Genomic DNA, 27,437 nt, shown 5'->3' with positions numbered 1-27,437 from the left:
AGACACTTGTCTGGCATTTTCCTGCTCTTTTCTTAGCAAAATTCACTCATCACGAAATGAAGGCTTGAAGTGAATGCCTGGTTATTTCAAGGACCTTTTCACAAGTCCATTCTTTCTATATCATTTTTGCTCTATGTTCAAACGTAAAGGGGCTTTTTACAAGATGTAAAATAAGTTTCTGATGTCCCCTGAGTGTCTATGTGAAGTTTTAGCTCAAAATACCCCACAGATAATTTGTGTATAGCATGTTAAAGGAACACGCCGACTTTTTGGGACTTTAGCTTATTCACCTTATCCCCCAGCTTTAGATAAGTCCATACATACCATTTTCATCTCTGTGCGTGCATTAACTCTGACGCACCCATGGTAGCCTAGCTTAGCACAAATACTCAGAGATGTATAGTAACGAAGTAGAACTACTTCACTACTGTACTTAAGTACTAAAAGGCAGTATCTGTACTTTACTAGAGTATTATTATTTTTTTCTCCTACTTCCACTTTTACTTCAGTACATATTTTCGATGAGTTTAATACTTTTACTCCGATATTTTTTATGTGCTGCATCGTTACTCGTTACAATTATAAAAATGTTACGAATCATTCCATTCCAAACCCACAATACCGCGCATGACAGAGAGAGAGCGCGCGCGCGAGTGTGCGAGAGAGAGACCGAGAGCGCGCGAGAGAGAGAGCGCGTCTCGAGCGTCTTGCGCTCAAATTGCTCTCTATTTGTTTACATAGTTAATGTGCACTGTGAAGTAACATATACAAACAATGAACAGCTGTATTTTTATTAACAAAGATTAATAAATACAGTAACACATGTATTGATCATGGTTAGTTCATGTTAGTTTTTAGTCTAATTAATATATTAACTGTAATGTTAACAAATCAAACCATATTGTAAAGTGTTACAAACAAATCATTTACTCAGAACATCTCTTGAAATGAGAATATAAGTGTGCTTACCCCATTTTTTTTTAGTAAGAGTGGTTATAGTAAGATTTCATCTTAATGAACTACAGTATTTTCAGGTAATTTATATGACAATATGTAGAAAAAATACCTACCAACATTGTGATTGTCCTTTAGCTTAATCATTTGAAATAATAAAAACTTTTGACTACTTTCTTTAATAACTACATAACACAATACTTGTACTTTTACTTTCAGTACTTGAGTAGTACATTGCAAAATAAACTACTTGCAAAACTTAAGTACAAAAAATGTTGAATACTTTAGTACTTCTACTTAAGTGTGGTGCTTAAAGAGCACTTAAACTTCTACTCAAGTCACTTTTTTGAAAAGGAACTTGTACTTTTACTCAAGTATGTGTCTCTAGTACTTTATACATCTCTGCAAATACTGGAGGTAAACGGCTCAATCTAGCCTACTGCTCAATAAGTGACAAAATAATGCCAACCGTTTCCTATTAACATGTTTTGATGTGTATAGTTAGTTACATCGTGTACTAAGACCGACGGAAAATGAAAAGTTGCGATTTTCTAGACCGATATGGCTAGGAACTACTCCCTTTCCTGCGTAATAATCAACTTTGCTGCCGTACCATGAGTGCACACTGTTGCCAACAATTTTTCAGGGGAAGTTGCTAAAGGCAGATCAAGTTGTTGCTAAAAGTTGCTAAATGACGTTGTGACGTCATTGCGCTATGACGTCATTACGTAATCGCAAGGTAAAACTTCGCCATTATGTAACGCGTAGATATTATTTGAAATGCTAATTTAGATTTGTTTGTAAAAAATAAATTAAAGCAATGTGTTAGTTAATATGTACGGATCGAGCCCACACATGACTTGCAAGAAAAAAAAAGTAAATTGTGCGGCAAATTTACAAATTTGTTCCCTCGATTTGCTAAACCGTCCACACGATTTACTCATTTGTTCCCTCGATTTATAAATCGTGTGCACGATTTAGCCTACTAGTTTTTTTCCTGCATGTCACATGCAGGGCTCCGTAAATATGCTACCTAAATGATCTTCCGGTTTTTACAGCGATTTCCACATTTCCACAGTGATCTTAAGGAATTATGAATGAACCGCTTGGCCTATTGAGCTAGCTTGTACGTGTGTTGTTTGGATTAGAGTCACTTTCCAGAAGTTGCTAAAAGTTGCCAAATAAATTAAAAAAATTGCTAAATTTGTTGCTAGGTGCTTTTAGAAAAAAAAGTTGCTAAGGTAGTCTGAAAAGTTGTTAAATCTAGCAACAAAATTGCTAAGTTGGCAACACTGTGAGTGCAGCGGCGCAATAATATTACGCAGCGTCTGAAAATAGTCCCCAGCAGCTCTCTGTGCTAGCAGGTTGTCACGTTGGTTATGTTGACGGAAGTTAGCCTATTTTCAGGCACTGTGTAATATCAAACAAAGCAGATAGAGCAACCATTGACTTTCATAGTATTTTTTCCCTACTATGGTAGTTAATGGTTGCTCTATCTGCTTGGTTACAAACATTCTTCAAAATATCATCTTTTGTGTTCAGCAGAACAAAGAAACTCATACAGGTTTGGAACAACTTGAGGGTGAGTAAATGATGACAATTGTCATTTTTGGGTGAACTATCCCTTTAAGCCTAAACCCTGACTAAAATGCTTGAGCTGTTTTAACTTGCACTGACATCTTCAATTAAGTCAGTGCCGTTGTTTTGTCAAAAGATGCACACCAAGAATGTTTTTCCTAAGGTATACGTTTATAAATGTTACTTAAAACTGACTAAATATTAAATGTCCCACAATAAGGGCACTGCTAACTTGCGTAATTTCTAACACTTTTGCAACAAATGTAGTCATTTTCAGGATGTATCTGCATAATTCGGTACTAGAGCTGCATGCCAGGGTGCCTGTCACAAGGTTTGTCCTCCAGCCAGTGTCTGTCCAGCTGTTTGGTTTCCCATGGAATATACACTCTTGTCAGGGTGGGGAGCATAGTTTAAATAGCGCGTACACACAACTGCCTTTATCAGTATTTGCTGAGAAAAGCCCCTCAAAAAAGAATGTAAACATCACGAAAGTGGCTTCAGAGGTCAATATATTGTTTGTTTTACTAGTCCAAAGCTTGTCACTGCTCTACAGTTCACAGCAGTCCATTTTCCAATCCGGCCTGATGACGATGTATTTGTTCTTGTATTCTGCATGTGATATTTTTAATTGTTGGTTTGTTAGACTTGGGGTGTTACATAACATCTGAGCATGAGTTAAAACTCTTAATCTAAAAGCTTATGGCGTCATTTCAATCTTAAACTTTTTACATTTTTAATAAAAATAAGCATTATTACATGTAGCTAATGTTTATTTAAGTGGTGCTCTGTTTACCAAGGAGACAACTGGAAAAATGTGAAGTAATTAATTAAATATAGCGTTTGTGTATAATATACTATGTGTCATTATCAGTCAAATTGTAGGTTATAATAATTTATAAATAATAGGTAAATAAATAAGTAATAATTTGTCATCAAATATTCTCCACAATACAAAATATATACTTAAAATATAATATAGATATGTTTAGGCTTATGGTCTATATACAAATATTGATATTATGGAATTCTCCTGAGGTCTTTTGAATTTAGTATTTTTTTATGTCATTACATTGTTTAGAGCATAAACAAATGGATTTTTTTTTTTAATGATATATTATTCATATGTTATGCTATTTCCTAGTGGCCACCAGGACTCAGTTGTTTAAAACATAAAAAGACATGTATAGGCAAAAACTATGGAATTTTCTTTTTTCATTCAACAATCAATTTTCAGGTTTCAGGATTTTTTTAACCAAACTTTGTTTAAAGATTATTCTCAATCATGTTATGAAAGATATAACAGAATGAATTTATATACCATTTTACTTTATGCAATATGTGGGTAAAATGGCAGTACATGGGTTTTCCCATTCAATTCAATGTATCTATACACTATCTAATTTGCATATTAAAGTGTTCTTGGAGCAGCATGTAATGAAAAAAGAAGTGTGATAAAGGGAGTAATAGATTGCTGTATTGTAATAGATTACATTTTCATAATAATATCTAATATTTTATAGGAACATTGATATGTAATTTCTTTCCCTATTCACTTGTTGTGTCCCCTAAAATGCCTGATAAACATGCTTTAAGTCCCGGTTTCCTCTACAGTGGACATGTATGAAATCAATGCTTTGTTACAGAAAGTCATATTTTGATTAGAAACCCTATAACATTTTCCTGAGATGTTGATTTATAACAAACTATTTGAAAATTAGTCAGATTAAGAGTGCTAAATTTGATCATTCAGTCATTTTTAAAGACCAAGGAGAAGTTGTTGAAACCTCAAAACAAAATGGTATCTCTGAAAAGCCCTGAATGTGCTCTTTACGGGACATCCATAAAACTATGACATGTATGGTGTCGGAGAAATTCACTAAAATAAAATATAATGTCCTCGTCCTCGCACTCGCACTCGCACCCAGTGAGTAAATAAAACACAAATACATGGTATAATCTTCCAGAATATACAAGTTTATGGACTCTTAGTGTAAGAACGGACATGTCCGATAGGTGGCAGTAAATCGACTAGTGCTGTTTCATCTGCTCCACCAGAAGAAGAGGGAGATTCTAAAGACAGCTGATGTGACAGCGATAAAGTTTTCAGCATGTAGGTATCATAGATAAGAACTCATATAAACTAAATCCAAAATAAATTGCATGTGCCTATCACAAACAGTCGAACGGGAATCGCAACCCTTTGCTGTGTTTGTTTATCTGTTCACTTCTCTGTCTTGCTGTCGTGTTTGCTCTTTGACTGTTGCGGCATGCTGTTAATGTTGCTTTAAAGAAGGAGCTTTTAGCAATTCATTGTATAAATAATACGATAGCACATAAGCTCTTGCCATATTTAAAAAAGAAATGTTGAATCAAACTCCTCCCAATTCCTGTTAGAGAGTCGTATGGCCTTTGACGAATGAATGACTCACACGTTGGAGATTTAGGGTGGATTCAGGTACATTTAGGACACTTTTTTGGGGATTGAGATGTCTGGGAAAATGTTTTCCAATTATCCTGAATTCACTCCTACTTGAGACAGAGGAATAGTGTTTCTATCCAGCTGGTTCAAACAAAGGCACATCTTAAAACCAGAGCTAAATTAATTTTTATTTACAAAAATTACCATGAAATCCCATGGACAAACATGTTAAATGACTTTAAATAGCTTTACTGCATCTCTCTCCATATTAGGGCCTGCAAACATTTATAGCACAACCCACACACTTCACATCAGCATTTCACACTTGGCTTGGTAAAGTCAAAAAAGCTGTTTCCTTTCATTACTGATCTAGAACCAGCCTCTCTACACTAAAACCACAGTAATTAATACAAGGGAACTAGCTAAACTGACTCCAGGCCAGTGTTAATGGGAGCTTACAGAGAAATCGATCTTTTAAGCTTCTCGTTTCCTTATTTTAACCCTCTGTTGCATGAGAGACCGTTTTGAAACATTAACTGGCAGTTCTGTCTCTCTGAGCACCGCAGGTGAGGCTGGCTGTTTTATTCACAAATTATTCTGTTACATTTTTAAGTCAGAATGGATTATGGTTAATGTTGTCATGCTGAATGAGTTTGCAACCTTTAGTCCATTGATGGTTCTGTCTTTGACTTTAGCAAAGAAACTCTTACTATCATTCATTTACGTTTACATTTATGCATTTAACAGTTGTTTTATCCAAAGCGACTTACAAAAGAGGAACAAAGCAAGTAGTCAAAGAGCCAGCCATATTCGTAATATGCAATGCCATTCTTATTAGAAAACTAGATTAGAAAGCAAGCTAGAGAAGAGGAGAAATGCAGGTTATTTTTATACTTGTGGTTCTGTTCATAATTTAAGTGTCTTAACTAGTGATACATCATATTGGCCGATATTTTGGGGATTATCAGCTGACAACCTTGGTCAACAAACCATGCTTCCATTTGTGAACTACAAGGAACTTTTTTTTAATTTCAGCAGTTTTTTGTTTTGTTTTTGTGCTTATCATTTGCGGTCATGAACTGCTATATAGAATTATCAGAATTATATCGACCATTGCCCACCCTGCTCTTTTGGTGCATTGAAAATGTCATATCAGATGGCTACTAGATTTAAATGGATAGTTCACCCAAAAATAAAAATTCTGTCATCATTTACTCACCCTCATGTTGTTCCAAACTTGGGTGACTTTCTTTCTCCTGTGGAAAGAAGATATTTTGAAAAATGTCTCAGTCTTATTTACTCACTCTCATTTTGGGGTGATCTATTAACTTCCATTCAAACAGAAATGCGAAGAAGTTTGTACCAAAGTTAGTTAGTGAATTTGGTGAACTCTGACCTGAAAATTCGCAAAGCTCAGAGACGTACTGAAAATGTGTCTAAACTGAACTTGAACACAAATGTTGAAAGATATTTTTTTATATATATATATATATATATCTTCAGTTGTATTCTTTTCTAAACTACAGTTCACATTAGCATGAAGTCCATGGAGTGTAACGAGGAATCGCACATTCAGACACACCCCAAAGCCACACGTCAAGACCACAGCTTCCTCTGCTATTTTAACTTTAACAGATACTTTTTTTTTTTATAAATATGTGCTATGAGAAAAAACTACTCATGAAATAGATTGTTGCTATTGTTTTTGCTTGTGTTTGTTGCTTCAGTGCTGTGAATTACTTGTTTTTATCAATCTAGCTTTTGCCTGCATGTTAAAATGACATATGGAAGTGATGGTGATAAACTGTTGAGCGTTGAAAACAGCTGACAACTCTTGCAGCGAGTGAAAGAAATGACTGTAGAAAATAAGGGATTTTAAAGAAGTCAAATGCATACTCGACTGCACGCCTCTTAATGTTTGGATGTAAAGTCCCTTTAAAAGGAAAATTGTCATTTAATCACTCACATTGTTCCAAACCTGCATGAAGTTTCTTCTGCGGAACACAAAAGAAGATATTTTGAACTGAAAACTGTTTTTGTCTGTACAATGAAAGTCAATTGGGTCCAAAGAAACAAGAGACAGAAACAAAGAAACTAAAAAACAATTTAAATATAGTTTTTCCACAGAAGAAAAAAGTCATACAGGTTTTAGAACAACATGAGGGTTAGTAAACAAACTATTTATTACGTTAAACTGAAAAATAACTGAGCTGTTCAAAAGCGACACTCTCTGACCCTAGTGTTGACCCCGTGTCCTTGGCGTGTGTGCAGGTGCGATGGCGACGTGAACTGCGCAGTAGTTCGAAACGAACCTCTTCATGAGCGCTGGGACTTAGTAGAGGCGTGCGCTGAATTACTCAATGCCCAATGGCAACGCAGCATGGGGGCGAGAATTCACTCGCTCCGCCAGTCGAGCCACAGCTATCCTGTGTGTCTCCTGCTGCTGAAGGGAGAGAGGCGAAGTCAAGACGAGAAGCTAATAGGCCACGCCCGCTTGTCCCGCGTTCTGGGGAGCCGTAGTTTGTTTGTGGAGTCGGTGGTGGTGTGCAGCACGCTGCGAGGGAAGGGATACGGCCGTGTCCTGATGGAGGCCGTTGAACAGTATGCCAAAGGACGGGGCTGCACACGATTGTGCCTAACCACCCACGATAAGCAACACTTCTACGCCCATCTGGGGTTTGTGCTGTCCAAACCTGTCCAAAGTGTCGGGACACTGGCCTCCTTCATGCCTATGGAGGTGCTGCACATGTTCTGCAGAAGCACTGAGAACGAGGAAGAAGAGAGGAAGAGTGATGTTGAGTTAGTTAACAATCCTGAACCCTCCATTTTACCGCCACCTCCTCCACCACCTCCCCCTCCTCTACCCTCCTGTCCTCCTCCTCCCCCTATTTCTGCTCCTCCACCTCCTCCCTCTTGTCCTCCGTCATCCTGGGTTCCAGTAAGTCAGACTTTGGAGCAAACGCCATACACAGACAACAGAGGGTTGCCCATCTTCTGGATGCACAAGGACATCTGAAAGTCATGCTACACTCCTTCAGTCTGTAATTATTCAGGGATACACAAACGTAGTGTTTACAGGTTCAAGGAGGATCACTGAACTGTATTGACTGGAAATACTGTGACAAACTTGATGTGCCTTAATCAGAGTTTACTTTGTTTTAACTGTTATTTATCTTATCACAACCCTCTAAAATAAATCTATTTTCTAAGATGTTCTGTTACTTTCAAAAGGTTTTTATCAAAAATAAAAGCATTCTATAACTTTTTAAGTTTTGTGGTTGTCATTTAATAGGATCACATTTGAGGTCGGGTGGTTGATGCAAAATGTTTCCATGGGCATTTCTTTTTTATCAACATTGGGATTTTATGTTCAAATTCACACTACTGTTCAAACATTTGGGGTCAGGAAGATATTTCAATGTTTTTGAATGATATCTCTTATGCTCACTGCTCACTCCAAAATACAGTAAAACAGTAATATTGTGAAATATTATTACAATAGACCCTTTTCACATTTACAGGTTTCTCAGAGTGGAAGTCGTCATAGTTGGGTTAACTTTTATAGCGGTGAATGGGAGTATACATTAAATATATTTGGGGAACACAAAAAATAGAGTGAGATTGATAACGGCAGTCAAAAGAGAGAAATATTTGTCACTCCCTAATATAGACGCTGTATTAATAACACCCTCATAGCAGCCTCAAACAATAGTATCCAGCTGCAGCCCCGCAGCACACCAGTTTCAGAACACCATCCACAGAACCGGAAGTGAGGGGCGGGGCTTAAACAGTCATAGTTGCGCTATCCATAAATGTAATTTTCTTTTGATAAATATAAGCTGTTTTCACATGGATTTTGATCGGATCGATGTCTACGATATTTAACAACAATACTTTTAAATAAAGTAACTTTTCTGTTCATATAATAAACATGTCATGATCAGGGCCGTGCAGAGAGTTCTTCAGGGGCAGGGGCTCAAATGTAAAAAAAGGGGCAATTTATGTATATATATATATATATACATATATATATACATATATATATATATATATATATATATATATATATATATATATATATATATATATATATATATATATATATATATATACATATATATATACATATATATATATATATATATATATATATATATATATATATATATATATATATATATATATTTATGTATATATATATATCATTAAATCCTCATATTAGAATGATTTCTGAATGATCATGTGACACTGAAGAGTGGAGTAATGATGTTGAAAATCCAGCTGTGATCACAGGAATAAATTATATTTTAAATTATTTTAAAATAGAAAACCATTATTTTAATAATATTTCACAATATTGCTGTTTTTTTATCAAATAAATGCAGGATTGATGAACATAAGAGACTTCTTTCATAATGCTGCATAATATAAAAAAATGGTAATATAATAAAGTCCTTTCACGTAACCATTTCGCCAGCCTACACTTCACATAATAGGCCTGTAGGTGCCGGTGGCACTTGGGTTTTGTTAACTTTGATAGTTTCATGAAATAGTAAACGGTGCATCAATATATATAAATGAATTTATATAAAATGAATTTAACACTACTTACCATTAATGCGACTTTTGCTGCTGAATGGTTTTGTGCAGATTTGTTTGTTGTCAGTTAAAATCCATTTTGTCAGTGATGCAATTTATAAAATGAGACAAACAGCAGGAAATCGTTCCACAAACGTTAGTTCGTCTGTCCATGTAATTTTCAACCGATTTATGAATAAGAACAGAAAATTACCGCTCCACTTCACATCCCCAATGGAATTTGAACTTGCTTTGCCAGATCACGATTGGTTGGTGTATATACATGACAAATGGGCATTGGTGAATTGTGTAATACTTTAAAATATATCATATATAGATTTGTAATTAAATCAACACATTAGCTCTGATTATGGATGGAAAAAAAATATTGGTTTATTTTTTCCCGTAAGGCCACACACTCTCTGAAAGGACCATATATGGCTCGAGAGACGTTTCCGAACAGTGGAAAATCATCAGTCAATCAAAACGCACGCAACCCATAGCAACGCGTTATGGCAACGACTTAACAGAAATTGTCTGACTTTTGAGCCGTTCGATATTGTATACATTGTCATGTTATAATAATCACATTTATTTCGTTTTATTGACCACGATATTATCATTGATTTTGTCTGAGAGGGGCACTTTTGATTCATTTTGAAAAAGGGCAGGGGCTCGAGCACCCAAAGCCCCCCCCTCTGCACGTGCCTGGTCATGATGCACAATGATCAACATTTTAAAACATAGATCATGCTTAAATCAATTTATACAAAGACAGTAGTTTATACTTCATGGAAACAGGCTAAAACTATACACAGTTTTTATTAAAAAAAATATTAATAAATGTATAACATGTTGTAAAGTGTTTCTCATTTGACTATAGATATATTAGTATTATTTTGTTCACATTCATGTTGTTCCAAATAATACTGACAGAAAATAGCCTATAAGATTTAATGTTAATGGACACAAACACTGTAGTTTATTGTTACTTTAACAATACTAAAACTTTTTATTTTTATTTTAAAAATATATTAGGCCTAATATTTGTAACATGTTATAAAGTGTTTCCCATTTGACTCTATATTCAATCGTATTATTTCGATTGAAAATAATAGACAGAGAATATAACATTTCAATTTTTTCAAATGTCAAATAAAAATAACCATTTAATACAAGGCCTTAAAGTGAAACGTGTTTCTCTGAAAGAAAACAAATAGGACATATATAAAATATTTCTAAAATAATAGGTTTAAAACGAATTTAAACGGCACATAATAAAAAATTAAAACATGCAAAAAACTTAAAACACAAACTTGTGACTCTTAAGCCCATATCATGGCATTTCTGCAGAAATACTTGAAAAGATGAAAGTGTTTTCATCTCTGAAAACTAAATGTATACATTTTATTAATGAATAATTATTTAATATTAAGACAAATAATATCTTTTGACAAATGCAAAAAAGTTTTAATGATAAAACGTGAAAGACGTGAAAAGATGAAAGTCTTTTAATCCCTGAAAACAAAATTAATATGTTTTATTAATTAATAATTATTTAATATTAGGACGAATAATATAATTTGACAAATGCAAAAAAAGCTTTAATAAGACCTCCGTTCATCTTCGGAACACAAATGAAGATATTTTTGATGAAATCTGAAGGCTCAGTGAGGCCTCCATAGGGAGCAAAGCAATTTACACTCTCAAGATCCATTAATGTACTAAAAACATATTAAAATCAGTCCATGTGAGTACAGTGGTTCAATGTTAATACTATAAAGCAACGCTTATATTTTTGGTGCACCAAAAAAAAAAAAACGGCTTATATAGTGATAACCAATTTCAAAACACTGCTGCATGAAGCTTCGGAGCGTATCGAATCAGTGAGTCGATTCAGTGGTTCGGAGCGCAAAAGTCATGTGATTTCAGCAGTTTGGCGGTTTGACACGCGATCCGAATTGTTTTGAAATCGGTTATCACTATATAAGTTGTTATTTTGGGGGGGTTTTGCCGCACCAAAAATATTATCGTCGCTTTATAATATTAATATTGAACCAATGTACTCACATGGACCGATTTAAATATGTTTTTAGTACATTAATGGATCTTGAAAGTGTAAATTGCTTTGCTCCCTATATGCAGGCCTCACTGAGCCTTCAGATTTCAACAAAAATATCTTCATTTGTGTTCTGAAGATGAACGGAGGTCTTACGGGTGTGGCACGGCATGAGGGTGAGTAATAAATTACATTATTTGCATTTTTGGGTGAACTAACCCTTTAACTTGTTTTTTGTAATTTGATGCAAAAGTAATACAATACAAAGTATTAGTGTTATAAATGTACATACATTTAAAAAAAAAAAAAACTTTGCAGGATTTACGATATTGATAGCGTCATCACAGTCTGTGAAAAGGGTCCATTTAAAATAACTTTTCCGTTTTGAATATATTAAATATATAAAGTGTAATTTATTCCTGTGATGGTAAAGCTGAATTTTCAGGTTTATTACTCTAGTCTTTTGTGTCACATGATCCTTCAGAAATCATTCTAATAGGATGATTTTAAACATTTATTATCAGTGTTGAACAATGTTGAACAGTTGTGGTGCTCAATATTTTTGTGGAAACCATGATCAATTTTTTTCAGGATTCATTTTATATAACGAAAAACTTTTGTAACATTGTACATGTCTTTACTGCTACTTTTGATCAATTTAACACACCCTTAAACAATAAAAGTATTAATTAAAAAAATAACCCTACACTTTTGAATGGTAGTGTATATAAATGTGTAAGTAAAGTGTATATATTGTGACCTGTAACTGGTCTTCTAATTTTTTTTAATGATTTTTATAAACACATTTTAATTTTTTTTATTTTTATAAAAGCATTAGACGTTTTAGATAGTGTAGGTCCTCAAAACACTGGATGTCCCCAATATAGACCGAATCATAAGAGTATATCATCATTTCAATAGTTCCAGACTCATTTCTAAATTATTTGCTGCAAGGTATGTGCATTAATATGAATGACACTAATTGTGTGTATTTCATAGGCATGCATTTGAGATCTGCTATTCCACATCCCATCCTCACCTTAGTCCTGTCAGCCATTTTGTCTTCCAGCAACCCTGTTCAGAATATGGTTCAGGGGGAGGAGTCTGTCATCGGGAGGCGTGGCTTTTCAGTGATCTGGAATATGCCTACAGCTCGGTGTCAGCGTCGATACGGAGTCTCCCTGCCGCTGCACCAATACAACATTATACATAACTCACAGCAGAGATTTCAGGGTCAGAATATGAGCATATTTTATCAGCGCCGTCTGGGCCTCTACCCCTACATCAACCGTCAGGGGTCAAAAGTCAATGGTGGCCTGCCTCAACAAGGATTCCTAAAGGCTCATCTCTCATTGGCTGAGGCGCAGATCAGTGACGTGTTGAGACGGGCGTTCAGCGGATTAGCTGTGCTAGATTGGGAGGCGTGGCAGCCCATGTGGATGTGGAACTTCGGGACCAGAATTGTATATCGAAAATTTTCTAAAAAGCTGGTTAGGTGGGAACATCCAGATATGTCTGAGGAGGAAGTGAAATCCGTGGCGAAGGCGGAGTTTGAATTAGCAGCAAGAGCGTTTATGGAAAAGACTCTACGCCTTGGTGTTCGCCTCTACCCAGAGGGATTATGGGGGTTTTATGGGTTTCCCGGTTGCTATAACAATCATGGCCAAGGACAGAGTGGTTACACGGGGCAGTGCCACAAAGGCACAGATATTTTGAATGATAGACTGGCGTTTCTATGGCAACACTCCACCGCCCTCTATCCCAGCATTTATTTGTGGCGTAAGCTGGCAGGACACACACATGCTCAGCTATTGGTGAGACATCGCATACTTGAGGCCCTCAGAGTGGCATCCCAGCATTCACCTGGCACTGAATCACTTCCTGTTTTTCCCTACGCCAGAGTGGCGTTCACACACACATTGACGTTCCTGAATCAGGTACCTACACAAGAACACCCTGACCATTTCAACACGGTGTTTCACATTGTAAAGGTCAGCGCTCTGAGTTCCAGTCTTATCATGTATTAATGGGCTCTTCACCTCCACCCAGAATAGACACTGAAAGAGGAGGGGGTTTAGTTTCCAGTTTTTGCCCAGTACAGTAAGGGGCGACTCACCTCATCCTCATTTTCAAGCAAATGGTTCTCCTTTAGCCCAGATCCAAGCTCAAGTATGTGGATTCTTGGCCAATGAATCGCATTACTCTACAAATATTAGCATGTATTTTCTGTTACTGTGGCTGTAACTAACCTCCACACTCAAGGGGGCGATAGATTAAATTAAAGTTAATATTTAAGAAACATTATTTTATTAACATTATTTTGTTAAATATACCCTTTAGTAAATTTCAAAATGAATATCCACTATTCATACTGTACATTATAATGTTGTGATAGCTAAAACAAATATTATATAATTCTTATATATTATATTTATAGGTTGTTGGCAATATGAAAATAATTCAGAAATGGTCAGAATATAATATTGGTGAATCCCTATTTCTGAAGAGTGTTATTGTATTATTTATTTACTATTATAGTTATATTCATATTCAACATTTAGCTTTATTTGTATATTTTCACTTGTCCTTTTAATCTTAGTTTACATTTTAGTTATTTGTATTTGTTTACTGAAAAAATTTCTCACTGTAAAAAAATATTGTTGGTTTAACTTAAAAAAGTAAGTTACCTGATTGTCTTAATTTTGAGTTCATTGAAATTAAAAATGAGTTAATACAACAAAAGTTGTACAACAAGATCCCCAATAATTATCCAAGTTGATTTGACAAATGATACAAAGTTGTGATAACAAATCAATAAAATAATTAAATAGTTTTAATTTAAAACTAGTTCTTCCATCTTATATAATATTTTGTTTAATTTTAATTCAATTAACAATTTATAATTGATTTCTTTATTTCAGTTTGTCATTTTAGGACTTATTTCTCTGAACTTATTTTAGTTAGTTGCCATGCAAGCAAACATCTCATTTTCATTTTGTTTAAGTTTTTCATTTAATTAATATTTTATTTTATTTAACAAAAATTAAATTTTTAAATAGTTTTGGTTAACATGAACAACACTTGCGCTGACCCACATACTTCCCTGGAGTATTTTTCAAGCTTAAGAGTGTCTTAATTCTTCAGGCTGATGTGACTTTAAAAACTATATATTGGTTGAAAAAACTGTATGTGTGTATCTTTTCAGACGGATTTGGAGCACACACTAGGTGAGAGCGCTGCTTTAGGTGCCGCTGGAGTTGTGTTATGGGGCGATCTGGGTTTCGCCAAGTCCAAGGTCAGTAGGCCTATACCTGTGTGTGAAAGTTTATACCGGTAGTCTGGATTTACCTTTTTATGTGATAACCTAATGATATAATTTCTGTCGTATAAATCTAAATGCTGTCAGTACACAAACTGAAAATGTATAATGTTCTATATTAGACTCAGCACATGCCTCATCATTACTCATTGCTGGAGCTGTTTTGATATACCTTTCTGTCTTTCTCCAGCGGCAGTGCGCCCTGTTGCGAGATTACCTAGGCTCAGTATTAGGAGAGTATGTCACCGCCCTTCAGGCCAGTGTGAGCAACTGCAGCAAAAGAATGTGTAACGCCCAGGGACGCTGCTCTCGACTGGACCCTCACTCAGGTCACATGATCCCTCTACATGGTACCCACGAAGCTTTTCCTCTCAGTGACATGAGGTCAAAGTTCAAGTGTGTGTGTTATGAAGGATGGAGGGGAGAACAATGTGAGAAAAAAATGTCCTAAGTACTGTGTGCAGCCTGTTCCGATTTCCCCTATAATTTTAGACCACTAACTCAGTAATAGTGATTTTAATAGATCCAACAACAACGAAGGACAATATGGTAAAGTCAATGTGAAACCCTGTTTGCAGAAAATTTCATTTCTATGATGTAACATTTATGAGTTAAAAAGAAAATAAAAAATAAAAAAAAGTGTGGGGCAATCAGGAATTGCTTGGATGGTGAAAACTGAGTGTTACATACCAGAATGGAGTCAGACTTCAATCTTTGCTAAACAGTGCCAACATAGCTATTTATTAACATTATCAACCCATTCTCACTCCCAAAGCGTCAAAATCCGAAGCATGGTCAAGTGCCTTCCATGTCACAATGAAGACGCTAAAGGTACCCCTAGGCGTCACATTTCGACGCGCAGGGTGCTTTATTGATTTCAATAAGAAACCTTTGGCGTCATACACAGATGTGTTGGGCATGGGAATGTTATCGTCATGATGAAATTATATAATGGGTTAGGATTTTGCCATTATGACATGTTGGAGTGTGATTCTCAATTTTATCAGCCAGCATCATTTTTTTGTAAACATTTTTTTAATTTTTTTATTTACGCTATTTAGACACATGAACATGTAACCCAACCACATCCCATCCCTAAACCTACCCATTTGTGTATTATATGATATTAGTGCACAATTACCATCGCACACCTGTAGGCAATAGATAGGTGCGTAGGACAAAGGACAACCAAATCCACAAATCTCAACGAATAAAGGGAAATCCCGCACACTATCAGTACTTGCAAAAAATATGAAAACTTTTTATTAGCAACGTTTCGGTCTCATGACCTTCATCAGGCATATATATATATTGATGTATATGCCTGATGAAGGTCATGAGACCGAAACGTTGCTAACGTTGCTCGTATGACTTCAGAAGACTTGGAATGCAACACAAGTTAATACTTTTATACTGTTTTTGGTCAGTTTTTGCAATAAAAACCTGTGACTGTACTTTTATTTTTTCTGTTACATGTTTTATATTGTTTAGAAGTGGGTAGGAGTGGGGTTAGTTGCTCCAAAATATAAAAATAGCATATAAATATTCATAAAATCATGTCTGCTTGTACAAATCCAAATAATTAAATGCGTCTTGATCTGAAGCATTGGGCAAACAACTGAAATCAATCGATATAGTGACGCCTAGGGGTACCTTTAGGGTCTTCATTGTGACGCGGAAGGCACTTGACCATGCTTCAGATTTTGATGCGTAGGGAGTGAGAATGGGTTGACATTATCCAGTTCTGGAAGTATTTTTCCCATTCATTTTACCTATAGGGGATTTTTTTTTAATCTTACCTAAAAAGTTATAAGACATTAACCCAACAAGCTGAGGTGAAGCACAACATTACAAACTTTAATTTGAAGCAAAAAAAGACTTTTTTTCTTATAATGAGGAAAAGAACTACAATCTCATGAAGCATTGCAAATGATATTATTGAAAAAAAAACAAATATTTAAATAGTTTCATTAGGGAGACTCAATTACTGTACCTCATTTGCAGCGCTTCATGGGAGTGGGTGGGCACTACAAAGTTATTTTGCCCTGATTTGCTTGTTTCGATTCTCTGATTGGTGGAGATTTAATTGCAGACTCATGGGCAATGTAGTTTTTCACCAGAAATCGTGCTGTTAAAAATGGACAGCTGTTATTAAAAAATTATTAGAAATAATGAATGGCGGCTTGGCTTCAACAAAAGCACCGATTAGCAACCTCAGCTCATTCCCATATTCTTTAAAGGTTTATAAGTTATATTTCCCTTATGGGGAAAACATTGGATTTGTACTTCTGGAGCCTGTTGCACTCTATAACCCCATGGCATGAGTGACATAATCAAAAAAGAAAGTCATTTTAAAAGCACAGATAAATCATCAACAAAATGACCAGGAACCTAATTAATTGTAAATTGGAAACTTTAAAGTGCTTCAAAAACTGTAAGAGCCGTGTCATTTATAATACATGTTTACTCTTTAATTTTTTTCTTATTAAATAGAACATCATGGTCTATATAATATATATATATATTTACAGTCATTGTGCAATTACTCACCGTAGTGAATGTTACTGCTCATTCAAAACATCCTTGATCAAACATGTTTAATATCACAATTTAATATGTTTGTTTAATTAAAATAAAATTTAATATTCTTTCCAAATTTCCTATGTGGTTTTGTATTATCATTTGCTGTAGTGAAACCAATGTAGCAAGTTGCCAACAAGTGTACAAAACAATACTGGTGAAAAAACTCCACAAACAGTTTGACTAATGGATTCCACCAGAGTAATAGAAGCGTTTAGGACAGAGAATCACACATTTGATGTAAAGTTCTGGATCATAATCAGTGCTCTTCTGTCCGTGTTGTCACAGTGCAGTAGTGTTTCTGTCGAGTGGTATGTTCTTATGGTCGCTGCTCCGTGAGGTTAATGTGCAGCTTGTGCAGCTGTTGTAAGAGTTGGGAGATGTCTTCAGCCGTTTCCTGTTTCTGTTTCACCATCTCCAGAAGTGTGTGGAGGACACTGCTCTGCAGGGCTAGAGGGTTGGTAACAGAAAACGGATGTCATTTGGTGAAATAACAGTTTAACAGGCCTTCTAAATGAATCATAATCCACAAGTGGAATAATGATGATTACCACAGAAAGTCATTTTGACAATTTAACAACAACAAAAACGGCACAAAAAGATGTAGAAATGTATTCCCACTTCAAAAAAGACAAGTTAGACAAGTTAAACTTTACAGAGCAACTTCTGCAAATCTTTTAAGCTCACTTTAAACTTACAAGCTTCACCCCACTTCAATGAGATGGGAGGAAAGATTATATTTCAATGCTTTTGGGTTTTCGCATAAAACTTTTTTTGCTCAAAAAAACTTTCATGATCGAAATTATGTGATGAGGTGGGAGGAAAAACTACACTCTAAAAAGTAATTTAACTTAAAGGAACATGCCGACTTTCTGGGACTTTAGCTTATTCACCGTATCCCCCCCGAGTTAGATGAGTCCATACAAGCCATTCTTATCTCCGAAAAGTTGCGATTTTCTAGACAGATATGGCTAGGAACTATACTCTCTTTCCTGCGTAGTAATCAAGGAACTTTGTGCCGTACCATGGGTGCAGCGGCACAATGATATTACGCAGCGCCTGAAAATAGTCCCCAGCAGCTCTCTGTGCAAGCAGGTTGTCACGTTGCTTATGTTGACGGAAGTAAGCCTATTTTCAGGTATAACTATACACATCACAACATGTAAATAGGAAAATGTTGGTGTTATTTTGTCTCTTATTGAGCAATAGGCTAGCTGGAGCCATTTACCTTCAGTCTTTGTGCTAAGCTAGGCTAGCGGTGGGTGCGTCAGACAGTTATGGCACGCACATCTAACTCTGGGGCATACGGTGAATATTAAACTAAAGTCCCAAAAAGGCGGCGTGTTCCTTTAAATAAAAGCATGGTTGCAGGTTAAAAATTCAAATTTAATGTTTTAATTAAACCTTTTAAGTTGCAAACATTATTTTGTGGAGTTCTGTTGACACAATTATGTTGATCATTACATCAACTTAACATCGTCTGTAATTTAAACTAAATTTTTGGCGTTAATTGGCTTTTTTAAAACATTAGTTTGTAGTAACTTAATGAAATATCTTGATAACTTCAGAAATTAGGCAGTGGATTTATAGTTCTCAGCATGCTTTGCATAGGACTGGGTAAGGAGAATAAATGTTGAAATGAAGTGTTCATTTATTTGTTTTTAGTGAGGGGAAAGACCTGTTAGTGTTTAATGCTGTTATGTTTGACATTTAAAAGAGATAGATAGTAGATAGATAGTAGATACATGAAGGTAAACACTACATTGACTCTATAAGCAATGACTGCGCTAATGCCAGTGACAAGTAATATCTCACTTGCTCAACTATACAAAATTATGTTAGCATGTGCTATGATAGCTGTTGATTTTAACTGAAATGGCTAAGATTAATTGGTTCCAGGGCTACAACTTAATTGTTTTGAGTAATCAACTTAAAAATTTGTGTTTATGCCTACAAATTATTGTTCCTCTAACTCAATGTAGCTTGTTGGTTGAACGTAAATTCACTCAAAGTTGTCATAACTCAAATCAAACTATGCAAACTGTTTTTTGTTGAGCCAACACGTTCATTTTTAGAGTGTACATGTCAGTGCTTTTGCAAGCGAATGTCAAGTTTCTTGAGGGAATGCAATAGTTTTGCTAAAGAACACAAAGTTTTCAAGGGGAACTCGATACTTTTGTGAAAATTTACGGAGCCCCTAAAGGGACATGGAAATGGAAAGAAAAAAATATATTTAAATGATTTTGTGTTCTCTCGCAAAAGTTTTGCTTTCCCACAAGAAACTTTTGTTTGTGCAAAAAAATTAGCTTTTCGCTCAAAATTACAAAACATTTTGCGAATGCAAAGTTCCTTGGGGGAATGCAAAATATTAGCGAGAGAACGAAAAAAAACATTGACAATTTTTTCTACCATCACATTTTTTCTTCCATCACCATGTCCCTTTAGGGGACCTGTAAGAATGCAAAGTTTCTCGGGGGAACAATACTTTTGCGAGAGAACGAATAAGCATTGAACTATAATTTCCCTCCCATCTCATATTTTTTCCATCATTGTGTCCCCTTAGGGGCTCTGTATAAATCAACATTATTCCACAAAAGCTGTCAATGGAGCTTAACTTGTATTTAAGCCAAAAAAAAATTAGTTTAGCCTTTAAACACATTCATTTCAGCTTTAACAAACAAAATTTCTCACCTAAAAAAATGAAGATAAGAATGAGAGTAAGGAGGAACGCAATGATGGCTGCAAATGCTAAGAAATAGTGTCGTCTAGTGGAAGTACAAATGTCTTTCAGTCGGCTCACACAGGGCATTCTCACTGGTTGACCTGTTTGATAAACAAATGCCCGATCTTGCATCTGAAGGTTCCCGTTGGTGGAAGGAGGTGGTGGACGGGGTGGCTGAACACCTAACAGTTAGAGGTAGGTTTGAGTTGTATAAAAACCAATAAGGATTTTAGAGTCATACATACAGTCTCTTACATAATGAAATACCTTTGCTGTGCTGTTCAGAGTGTGTGCGGTGCAGGTCATTGATGGAATCGACCGAATGGAGCTCAATCTCTGTCAGGTCTCGCTCGCTGACACGAACAAATGCTGGAGGAGGAGTGGACTTCATGATCACTCCCACTACTGAGAAACAGAGAGAAAGAATGCAAACCTGATTTCATGATTTAAAAATATTTTAAAAAAGTATATTCTATTATAATTTACGCCCCCTCATGCCATTCCAAACCTGTATGACTTCCTTTCTTCCATGAAATGTTGCCGGCAATTACAATGAATGGGGAAATGGCTACAGACACAAGCACCATATGGTCTATATGGCTTTGTCATATTAACTTTATGTGAGAGACAGACTGAAATTGAAGTCCTTCAGTAAGCTGTAAACAGTTATTTCATGGGACAGACCAAGGAAAACAATCTTCAGATTTTCTCCTTTTGTGTTTCCATTAAATGTTGTCATCATTTTCTCTCCCTCAGTTGACTTAATAACTAACTATCCCTTTAAGAAAGAAAGTCCTATGGGTTTGGGACAACACGAGAGGGAATAAATGATGCAAGTATAGTGTTTAGGTGAATATTCCTTTTTTTAAAAATCATATGTTAATGACTACATATTCCCATCCCTTGATGCATGAACGCTAAATTAAACAGTAATGCCATATAATTGTATAGTTAAAGTGCAGCTTTATTGATGTTAAATATGCTGCCTTTGCCTAGTGTGATGTTAGTGCTGTCTCTTTTGAACAGCTCTATTTATTTCAAACATTTAGCCAACTTTGATGCATGGCTAAAATCCAGTAATGTAACATAAAGCCTAGAAACAGCAGTGATATGTTCCCATATTTGATATTGGATAAACATGGACATTTGTTTGTTTGATACTGTTCAAAATGCCACTCAAATTCTACTCTTTTCAACCCATTGGCTTGTATATCTCAGATAAAGACAGCAAAACATATCATCCCATTACTCTAAACCAGGACTTATTGTATTAGTTTTAGATGAATATTGGCAAAATAGTTTGAGATCAGTAGCAGGTGATTTCATGTAAACTTTTTGTTGTCCTTAATTTGGCCAAGCTACGTAGAAAGAACTAATTTCTTAGTATTAATTTTAACACGGTAAACTGTTCTGCCTGTGCGTGTGTAGACTTACCCTCAGACTGTCTTCATTAAACGCTAGTAGACGCCTCTTTGTGGTTGCGTTGTTGACAAACACGAAAGAAAATGCAGAGAAAGCCGCTGTGATTTGGATAGTCCTCGTGCGGTCTGAAACGATCTGTCCGTCTCGTCCGCCTGGCACCTCTACCCCTTAACACAGCTCAAAATCCCCAGACCCAAAATAGATACAGTCTCATGGAGGAGAAGAGATGTTATTTATAGATTTGGGGCCAAACAATCATTCAGTAACATGCAGACTGTGTGTATTTTGTGATACAGGCATTAAAACTTATGCAGCTTCATAGTATGCGTTTCTTATAGGCCTATCCATTAGATTCTTCTGTAGTATAAAAACTATAACATAGAAATGTGTTTTACAAACTAAGCGAATTGGTTTCGAACGCTAGCTAGGGAACCGAGAACAGGTTGTTATTCACACCATGTATCACAGACACAGATTCCCGAACAAATGACTCGTATGATATGAGCAGCAGAGCCAATGGGTGGAGCTTGACGTCCAGCTCCCCCTGGACGTAAATGGGTGGAGCTAGACGGTCCAATCACACCCTAACCCTATCGCTTAACATAACTCCATCCATTAAAGGGATAGTTCACCCCAAAATGAAAATTCTGTCAACACAATCACTTCTGTGATTTAGCATTAAGCTTTGTATCAGTAGAAACCCCGTAGTATATTTGAATTATGGTACTTTCCCCCCTCATATCCCCTTGAGACGAGATAATTATTTCTGGAAAAAATCCTCCAATGATGCAAATATCGTCATTTTGCGTCATCTGAGGATTTTTTTGCCCAGAGGCTAAAAACTACAGCCAGTAGAGGGAGCTGTTCCGCATGTTTTCAACCCGCCCACAGGGGAGAGATCTCACGCACAGAATGTAAATGCGCTCAACTCAACCGGAGCGGTGCAGAGCAAATTGAGTGTTTCAACTTTTCAATGAATTCCTATGAAAGTTTAGCTTTCCATATGCGATCACAAAACGCGCCAGACTGAACATGCGCTGAGAATGACTGTCGCGCTTACCTCAGCTCTGCTCAGATCTTACTTCCCTCTCATGCTGAATAAAAATCTGACTCCTGCTGCGTTCGACCTGTGACTTTCGTTCGGCTCACTCACACTTTATTGAAAATACACGTTCAGTTTTTAATTGTAGTGTTTATTCTCTAACTGAACAAAATTATTGTATTATTATGAAGATCAAAACGAAGTTGGGGGTGGTGTAGGGAGTGGCCTCGTAGGGCAGCGAAGCAAGTGCATTCTGGGAGTTGTTGTCTTTCATCCACATGAGATAAAAATACATTTTCTGTCTTTTCACAGTCTAGAAGGCACCAAATTCAAAAATAATTTCACATTTCTACTACATAAATGACCCAGTTTAAATACACATTCATCTTCCCAGCGCTGAAGTGCCCCTTTAATTACTCACTCTCATGTTGTTCCAAACCCGTAAGACCTTCGTTCATCTTCGGAACACAAAGATATTTTTGAGGAAATCGGAGAGCTCTCGGACCCCTCCATAGACAGCAATTTAATGACCACTTTCAAGGTCCATGAAAGGTATGAATGACATCATTAAAATCGTCCATGTGACTCCAGTGGTTCAACCTTAATTTTATGAAGTGACAAGAATACCTTTTGTGCTCAAAAAGCAAACAAAATAAAGACTTTATTCAACAATTTCTTCTAGCCTGTATCAGACTCTTACGCTGTTGATGCAGTGTAAACAGTGCAGCACCTCCTAGTTCTTCTGCAGAACGACTTGAACGTATGCGTACAAAGTCTATCTCACCACAGTGGCTCTACAATAATTTTACGATGCGACGACAATAGTTTTTGTGCGCAAAAAAAAAATCTAAATAACACCTTTAACCAACTTGTTCTCGACTTCCGTGTATGCCTCCACGACGCATGGATGTGACAAGAATATGACGCAGATCCGGCGTTCGGACATATGACCCAGAAGCGATTTGTTTACGAGCAGAGGAAGATGCGCGTGTCTAAGCTGTTGGATTCTACATTGATCGTGCATTAGGTCTCGGCGTAGTTCTCAAAATGGGGTTAAAGTGTGTATTTCATGGATTCCCGAACGCCGGCGCTACGTCATATTCTCGCGCATGCGTCGTGGAGGCACACACGGAAGTCGAGAACAAGTTGGTTAAAGGTGTTATTTTGATGTTTTTTTGCGCACAAAAACTATTGTCGTCGCATCGTAAAATTATTGTAGAGCCACTGTGGTGAGATAGACTTTGTAACGACGTTTTAAGTGCCTTTCATGGATCTTGGAAGTGTCAATGTACTGAATGCCAATGGAGGCCTGTCTGAAGCCTTTCTCAGCCATCAGCTTTCAACAAAAATATCTTCATTTGTGTTCCGAATATGAACGGAGGTCTTACGGGTGTCCAACGACATGAGGGTGAGTAATTAATGACAGAATTTTCATTTTTGGGTGAACTAACCCTTTAACATGTTCTGTATATGGTAGTTGTGCTGTATAGCACCATTGAAGAACCAAAATTGGTGCCATATAGCACTTAAAAAGGTTCCCCAATGATTACGAGCCAAGAACCTTTTTTTTCCTCTTTGTCACCTCTAATATGTTAATATTATATTTCTAATGCGCCGTTCTTATGGGCTGTGGGAATTTCTCAACAGCACGTGTACGTCAGGGATTCCAACTACATTTCCCAGGATTCTCTGAATTTATACGCTCCTTGTTTTGCAGTGAAAGCAGAATTACGAGTGAGAGTCGAGTTCAAACGAGCTGACAATTCACCGTGAGATCGTGTTGCCTGCGCTGGGCTTTTGAAGAATTGGTGTGAAACTAAAAGAAACAACATGCTTGCTCGGGCTTTTGCAAACGGACTCTGTAACCGACTTTCAAGGGAAACCACGCGGACTGTCGGTTTAGGGGTAACGGGGCGGCAGGACAGACAAGCTTCCACAGAGGTATGCACGGTACTGGGATCAACTTAAAAATAAACCTGGTCTTTGCAAAACCGTAAAAACACTAAATATAATTTCCTGCAAACTGTATAAAGGGGAATTTGCACGGTACATTTCAGTGTAATTCTTAATTTTGAAATGATTTTGAATCCATTGAGCTTTAAGTGGACTATTATGGCTCAGAGTGTCGTTCATGCACGAGGAACACGGCATCTGCTGTGCTGTCCGCTCGAGCTGCTGCGCTAATTAAGAGCACGAGAGCGTCCATCCGTTCAGGGTCCTCGCGGCTTTGACTCTGTGAATCACTGAAACTCACTGAAGCACTCCTATTCAAATATGAGTCCCCACGGAGTGTTCACTGCTCTCTCAAACTCTCTGTAGCCTAGAAGTTCACTTCACTTGGCATTTTCCCCATTCCATTCGGAACACCCTGTAACGTCATCAAACGCAGACATGAGTCGCGTAGTTTGAGGGTTTTTTGTATGACAGATGTATGAGCTGTTTAAAGTTAAAACTTGTATATTTTAGGTCATGCTCTGCTATTTTTTTCATGTTTTTCCACTATTATTTTTGCCTTTGCTAGTTCATTTTCGATGATCCCATGGTGTGACATGAATTAACTTCACATATTCCATTTACTATCTCAAATAATATGATCTTATGAAAACTACATGTGTAATAATTCCAGTAATTACCATTGAAATAATTAAACTGGTAGTCACAGGTGAAAGGATACTGAATTCTTTTTAACTTCTAAACACAGTGTGTGAAACCTAAAGTAATAAAGATAAAGTCTCAAACACACTCTCTCGGTAGATCAGATAGCGACATAGCATTCTAGTCTCTCATTCAGACTACTTAGTTGACTTTGGACTGGTTTCGTAAACGGTAAATAGCTAATGTGGCCTAATGTGAGGTGTCAGAGGTCAAAGGTCACAATACCTTAAAGATGATTTACTATCATGCACAGGATCTTATTTATTGTGGAATTAAATGATTAAACCCTCAAACATGCTGGACAACATGCAGTATAAGATAATATGGACTTTTTTAATATAAACTATAAATACCATACTTTAGAATTATTATTATATAAATATGAACTTTACCCCACAGGATTAATTTGCACTGATTTTTCTCTGTATCTAGGTGGCGCTCAAGAAGACCCCGCTATATGATTTCCACAGGGCTCAGGGTGGTAAGATGGTGGAGTTTGCGGGATGGAGTATGCCTGTGCAATACAAAGACAGCCACATTAACTCGCACATGCACACACGGCAGCACTGCTCCATCTTCGATGTCAGTCACATGCTGCAGGTCAGTGTGTTTTGACCCAATGCAGATTTTATTAATCGAATAAAGAATTATGTGATATAAAAATTTCATCAGTTTAAACTACATTTTCCTGACAATATTGGATATTCAGTATCATGAGGTAGTAGTGCGAAGTGTATCTGAATGTCTAATGTCTAATTTGGTGTTTTCTCCTCGTAGACTAAAGTCTATGGTAGAGACAGAGTGACATTCATAGAGTCTCTGATTGTTGGAGACATTGCTGAACTAAAAGACAACCAGGTATGATGCACACAGTGTTTATAACCGCAAACTTAGTCACCATGAAATCAAAATGTACAATTTTTTTTAATGGAATATTATTGCAGTATTTATTATAAATTAATTATTTGTGCACATCATTGTTTTTTCAAATGAATGTGCCCTCATAATCTTTAATCAAAACACTTGCAACTACATCTCTTCCAGGGTTTCTGTGGATCTCAAATAGGTCTTAAAAAGTCTTAATTTCGCCCTTACACAAATTAAGGTCTTAAATCTGGGGTTGGTTGCATAAACATAGCCATTATGTTAAGTTCTAGTATGACTCACTAGCAGTTAGTCAGGGGCAGTCAGTCTGTCTTACTTTTCGATATCAAATTAGGTCAATCTACATTTTTATGTAACTGATTAAAAAATCTATGAACAGTCTTAAAGAAAAAAATGTGATGTCTAACTTGAAAGACTAGTATTATTGGTTTATGTAACCGCAACCGGCCACAGAGCAGAAAGTCTTAAAAAGGCTTTGAATGCCCTATCAAAAAAGATAGGGCATTAAATGTTTAATGCATTGCAAAAAATTAATATCTTCATCATTGGTATTTTTGTCCTGTTTTCCGATACAAATATCTAAACCTCTTTTATACATTTACTTTAGATGCAAATGTAAAATGAAGAACAAAAGGAAGTGCGTTTATGCTTAACAAGAACAAATATCTGTCAATAAGTTATGAAAATGTCCCTTTGAATTAAGATGATTTTTGTCAGATTATTGTCAGATATTTGTTCTTCTTTGAAGTATAAACTCACTTAATTTTAGTCAATTTCACTGGAAAACAAAACTGAGGAAAAACATCACTTTTTTTTGCAGTGTGATCAGAAGACAGAGTAAAAGTTATTGGTTGAGAGCATTGGTATTCATTTATTTGTAAAATTAATTAAAAAGTAATCGATATATCTGTTGAAAGTTGTATTTTCAAACTCATTCCCCCGGTTTCACTGACAAGGATTAAGCTAGTCCCAGACTAAAATGCATGTTTGCGCTGTTTTAACTGAAAGTAACTTGCACTTATCTTAAAATATGTCAGTGCCATTGTTTTGTTTCAAGATGCACATCAGTTATGTTTTTTTTTCTGAGGCATTTTTATAAAAGCTATTTAAATGCCCTAATTGAACTAAGGCTAAATCCTGGTTTAGTTTTAGCCAGTGGTTCTCAAAGTGTGGTACGAGTACCTAGGCTGCTCTAGTGGTGTGCAGAGGAATCACTAAATAAAT

General features: G+C 36.2%; 4 protein-coding genes across 8 annotated transcripts in view; 3 read left to right on the top strand and 1 right to left on the bottom strand.

Moving 5' to 3' along the window:
* Nucleotides 1–4,576: 4,576 nt before the first annotated feature.
* Nucleotides 4,577–8,210, top strand: naa80 (N-alpha-acetyltransferase 80, NatH catalytic subunit). Its single transcript, XM_079828126.1, has 2 exons — nucleotides 4,577–4,642; nucleotides 7,223–8,210. Coding segments are annotated over exons 1-2 (747 nt in total). The 5' UTR covers nucleotides 4,577–4,640; the 3' UTR covers nucleotides 7,968–8,210.
* hyal3 (hyaluronidase 3) lies at nucleotides 5,342–15,564 on the top strand. Its single transcript, XM_079828116.1, has 4 exons — nucleotides 5,342–5,517; nucleotides 12,588–13,525; nucleotides 14,794–14,883; nucleotides 15,098–15,564. The coding sequence occupies exons 1-4, from the start codon at nucleotides 5,463–5,465 to the stop codon at nucleotides 15,356–15,358; spliced, it is 1,344 nt and encodes a 447-aa protein (XP_079684242.1). The 5' UTR covers nucleotides 5,342–5,462; the 3' UTR covers nucleotides 15,359–15,564.
* Nucleotides 15,565–16,329: 765 nt separating this feature from the next.
* On the bottom strand, nucleotides 16,330–22,133 carry LOC307133239 (uncharacterized protein). Of its 2 annotated transcripts, none has more exons than XM_079828151.1 (4): nucleotides 21,644–21,817; nucleotides 20,477–20,614; nucleotides 20,311–20,391; nucleotides 16,330–17,937 (listed from the first exon to the last, which is right to left on the bottom strand). In XM_079828151.1, the coding sequence occupies exons 2-4, from the start codon at nucleotides 20,598–20,600 to the stop codon at nucleotides 17,807–17,809; spliced, it is 336 nt and encodes a 111-aa protein (XP_079684277.1). In that variant the 5' UTR covers nucleotides 20,601–20,614; nucleotides 21,644–21,817; the 3' UTR covers nucleotides 16,330–17,806. The 2 variants fall into 2 exon arrangements, with proteins under 2 accessions (XP_079684277.1, XP_079684276.1); XM_079828150.1 differs by having other exon boundaries at nucleotides 16,333–17,937; nucleotides 20,179–20,391; nucleotides 21,644–22,133.
* A 2,237-nt stretch (nucleotides 22,134–24,370) lies between these two features.
* amt (aminomethyltransferase) overlaps nucleotides 24,371–27,437 on the top strand; it is an 8,981-nt gene continuing 5,914 nt past the window's right edge. For all 4 annotated transcript variants that reach the window (XR_013817388.1, XR_013817389.1, XM_079828118.1 and 1 more), the window contains exons 1-3: nucleotides 24,371–24,614; nucleotides 25,761–25,928; nucleotides 26,106–26,186. Coding sequence is in view for 2 of the 4 variants with exons in the window: in XM_079828118.1 (XP_079684244.1) it covers nucleotides 24,504–24,614; nucleotides 25,761–25,928; nucleotides 26,106–26,186 (360 nt within the window). In the remaining 2 variants the exon portion in view is untranslated. The remainder of the gene's footprint in view (nucleotides 24,615–25,760; nucleotides 25,929–26,105; nucleotides 26,187–27,437) is intronic.

Source organism: Gobio gobio, assembly GCF_949357685.1.
Source record: "Gobio gobio genome assembly, chromosome: 10".
In the NCBI taxonomy this organism is placed as follows: Eukaryota; Metazoa; Chordata; class Actinopteri; order Cypriniformes; family Gobionidae; genus Gobio; species Gobio gobio.
The sequence above is the reverse complement of the archived record's forward strand: the minus strand, read 5'-3'. Positions and strand labels throughout refer to the sequence as shown.

Coding starts and splice junctions, on each gene's coding strand:
- hyal3 (XM_079828116.1), top strand. CDS start 5,463: ATGAGAGACCGTTTTGAAACATTAACTGGCAGTTCTGTCTCTCTGAGC. Junction 13,526..14,793: donor CATTGACGTTCCTGAATCAG/GTACCTACACAA, acceptor GTATCTTTTCAG/ACGGATTTGGAGCACACACT. Junction 14,884..15,097: donor TGGGTTTCGCCAAGTCCAAG/GTCAGTAGGCCT, acceptor GTCTTTCTCCAG/CGGCAGTGCGCCCTGTTGCG.
- LOC307133239 (XM_079828150.1), bottom strand. CDS start 20,600: ATGAAGTCCACTCCTCCTCCAGCATTTGTTCGTGTCAGCGAGCGAGAC. Junction 20,392..20,476: donor CTCTGAACAGCACAGCAAAG/GTATTTCATTAT, acceptor TCTAACTGTTAG/GTGTTCAGCCACCCCGTCCA. Junction 17,938..20,178: donor TCTTATCTTCATTTTTTTAG/GTGAGAAATTTT, acceptor CCAACCCTCTAG/CCCTGCAGAGCAGTGTCCTC.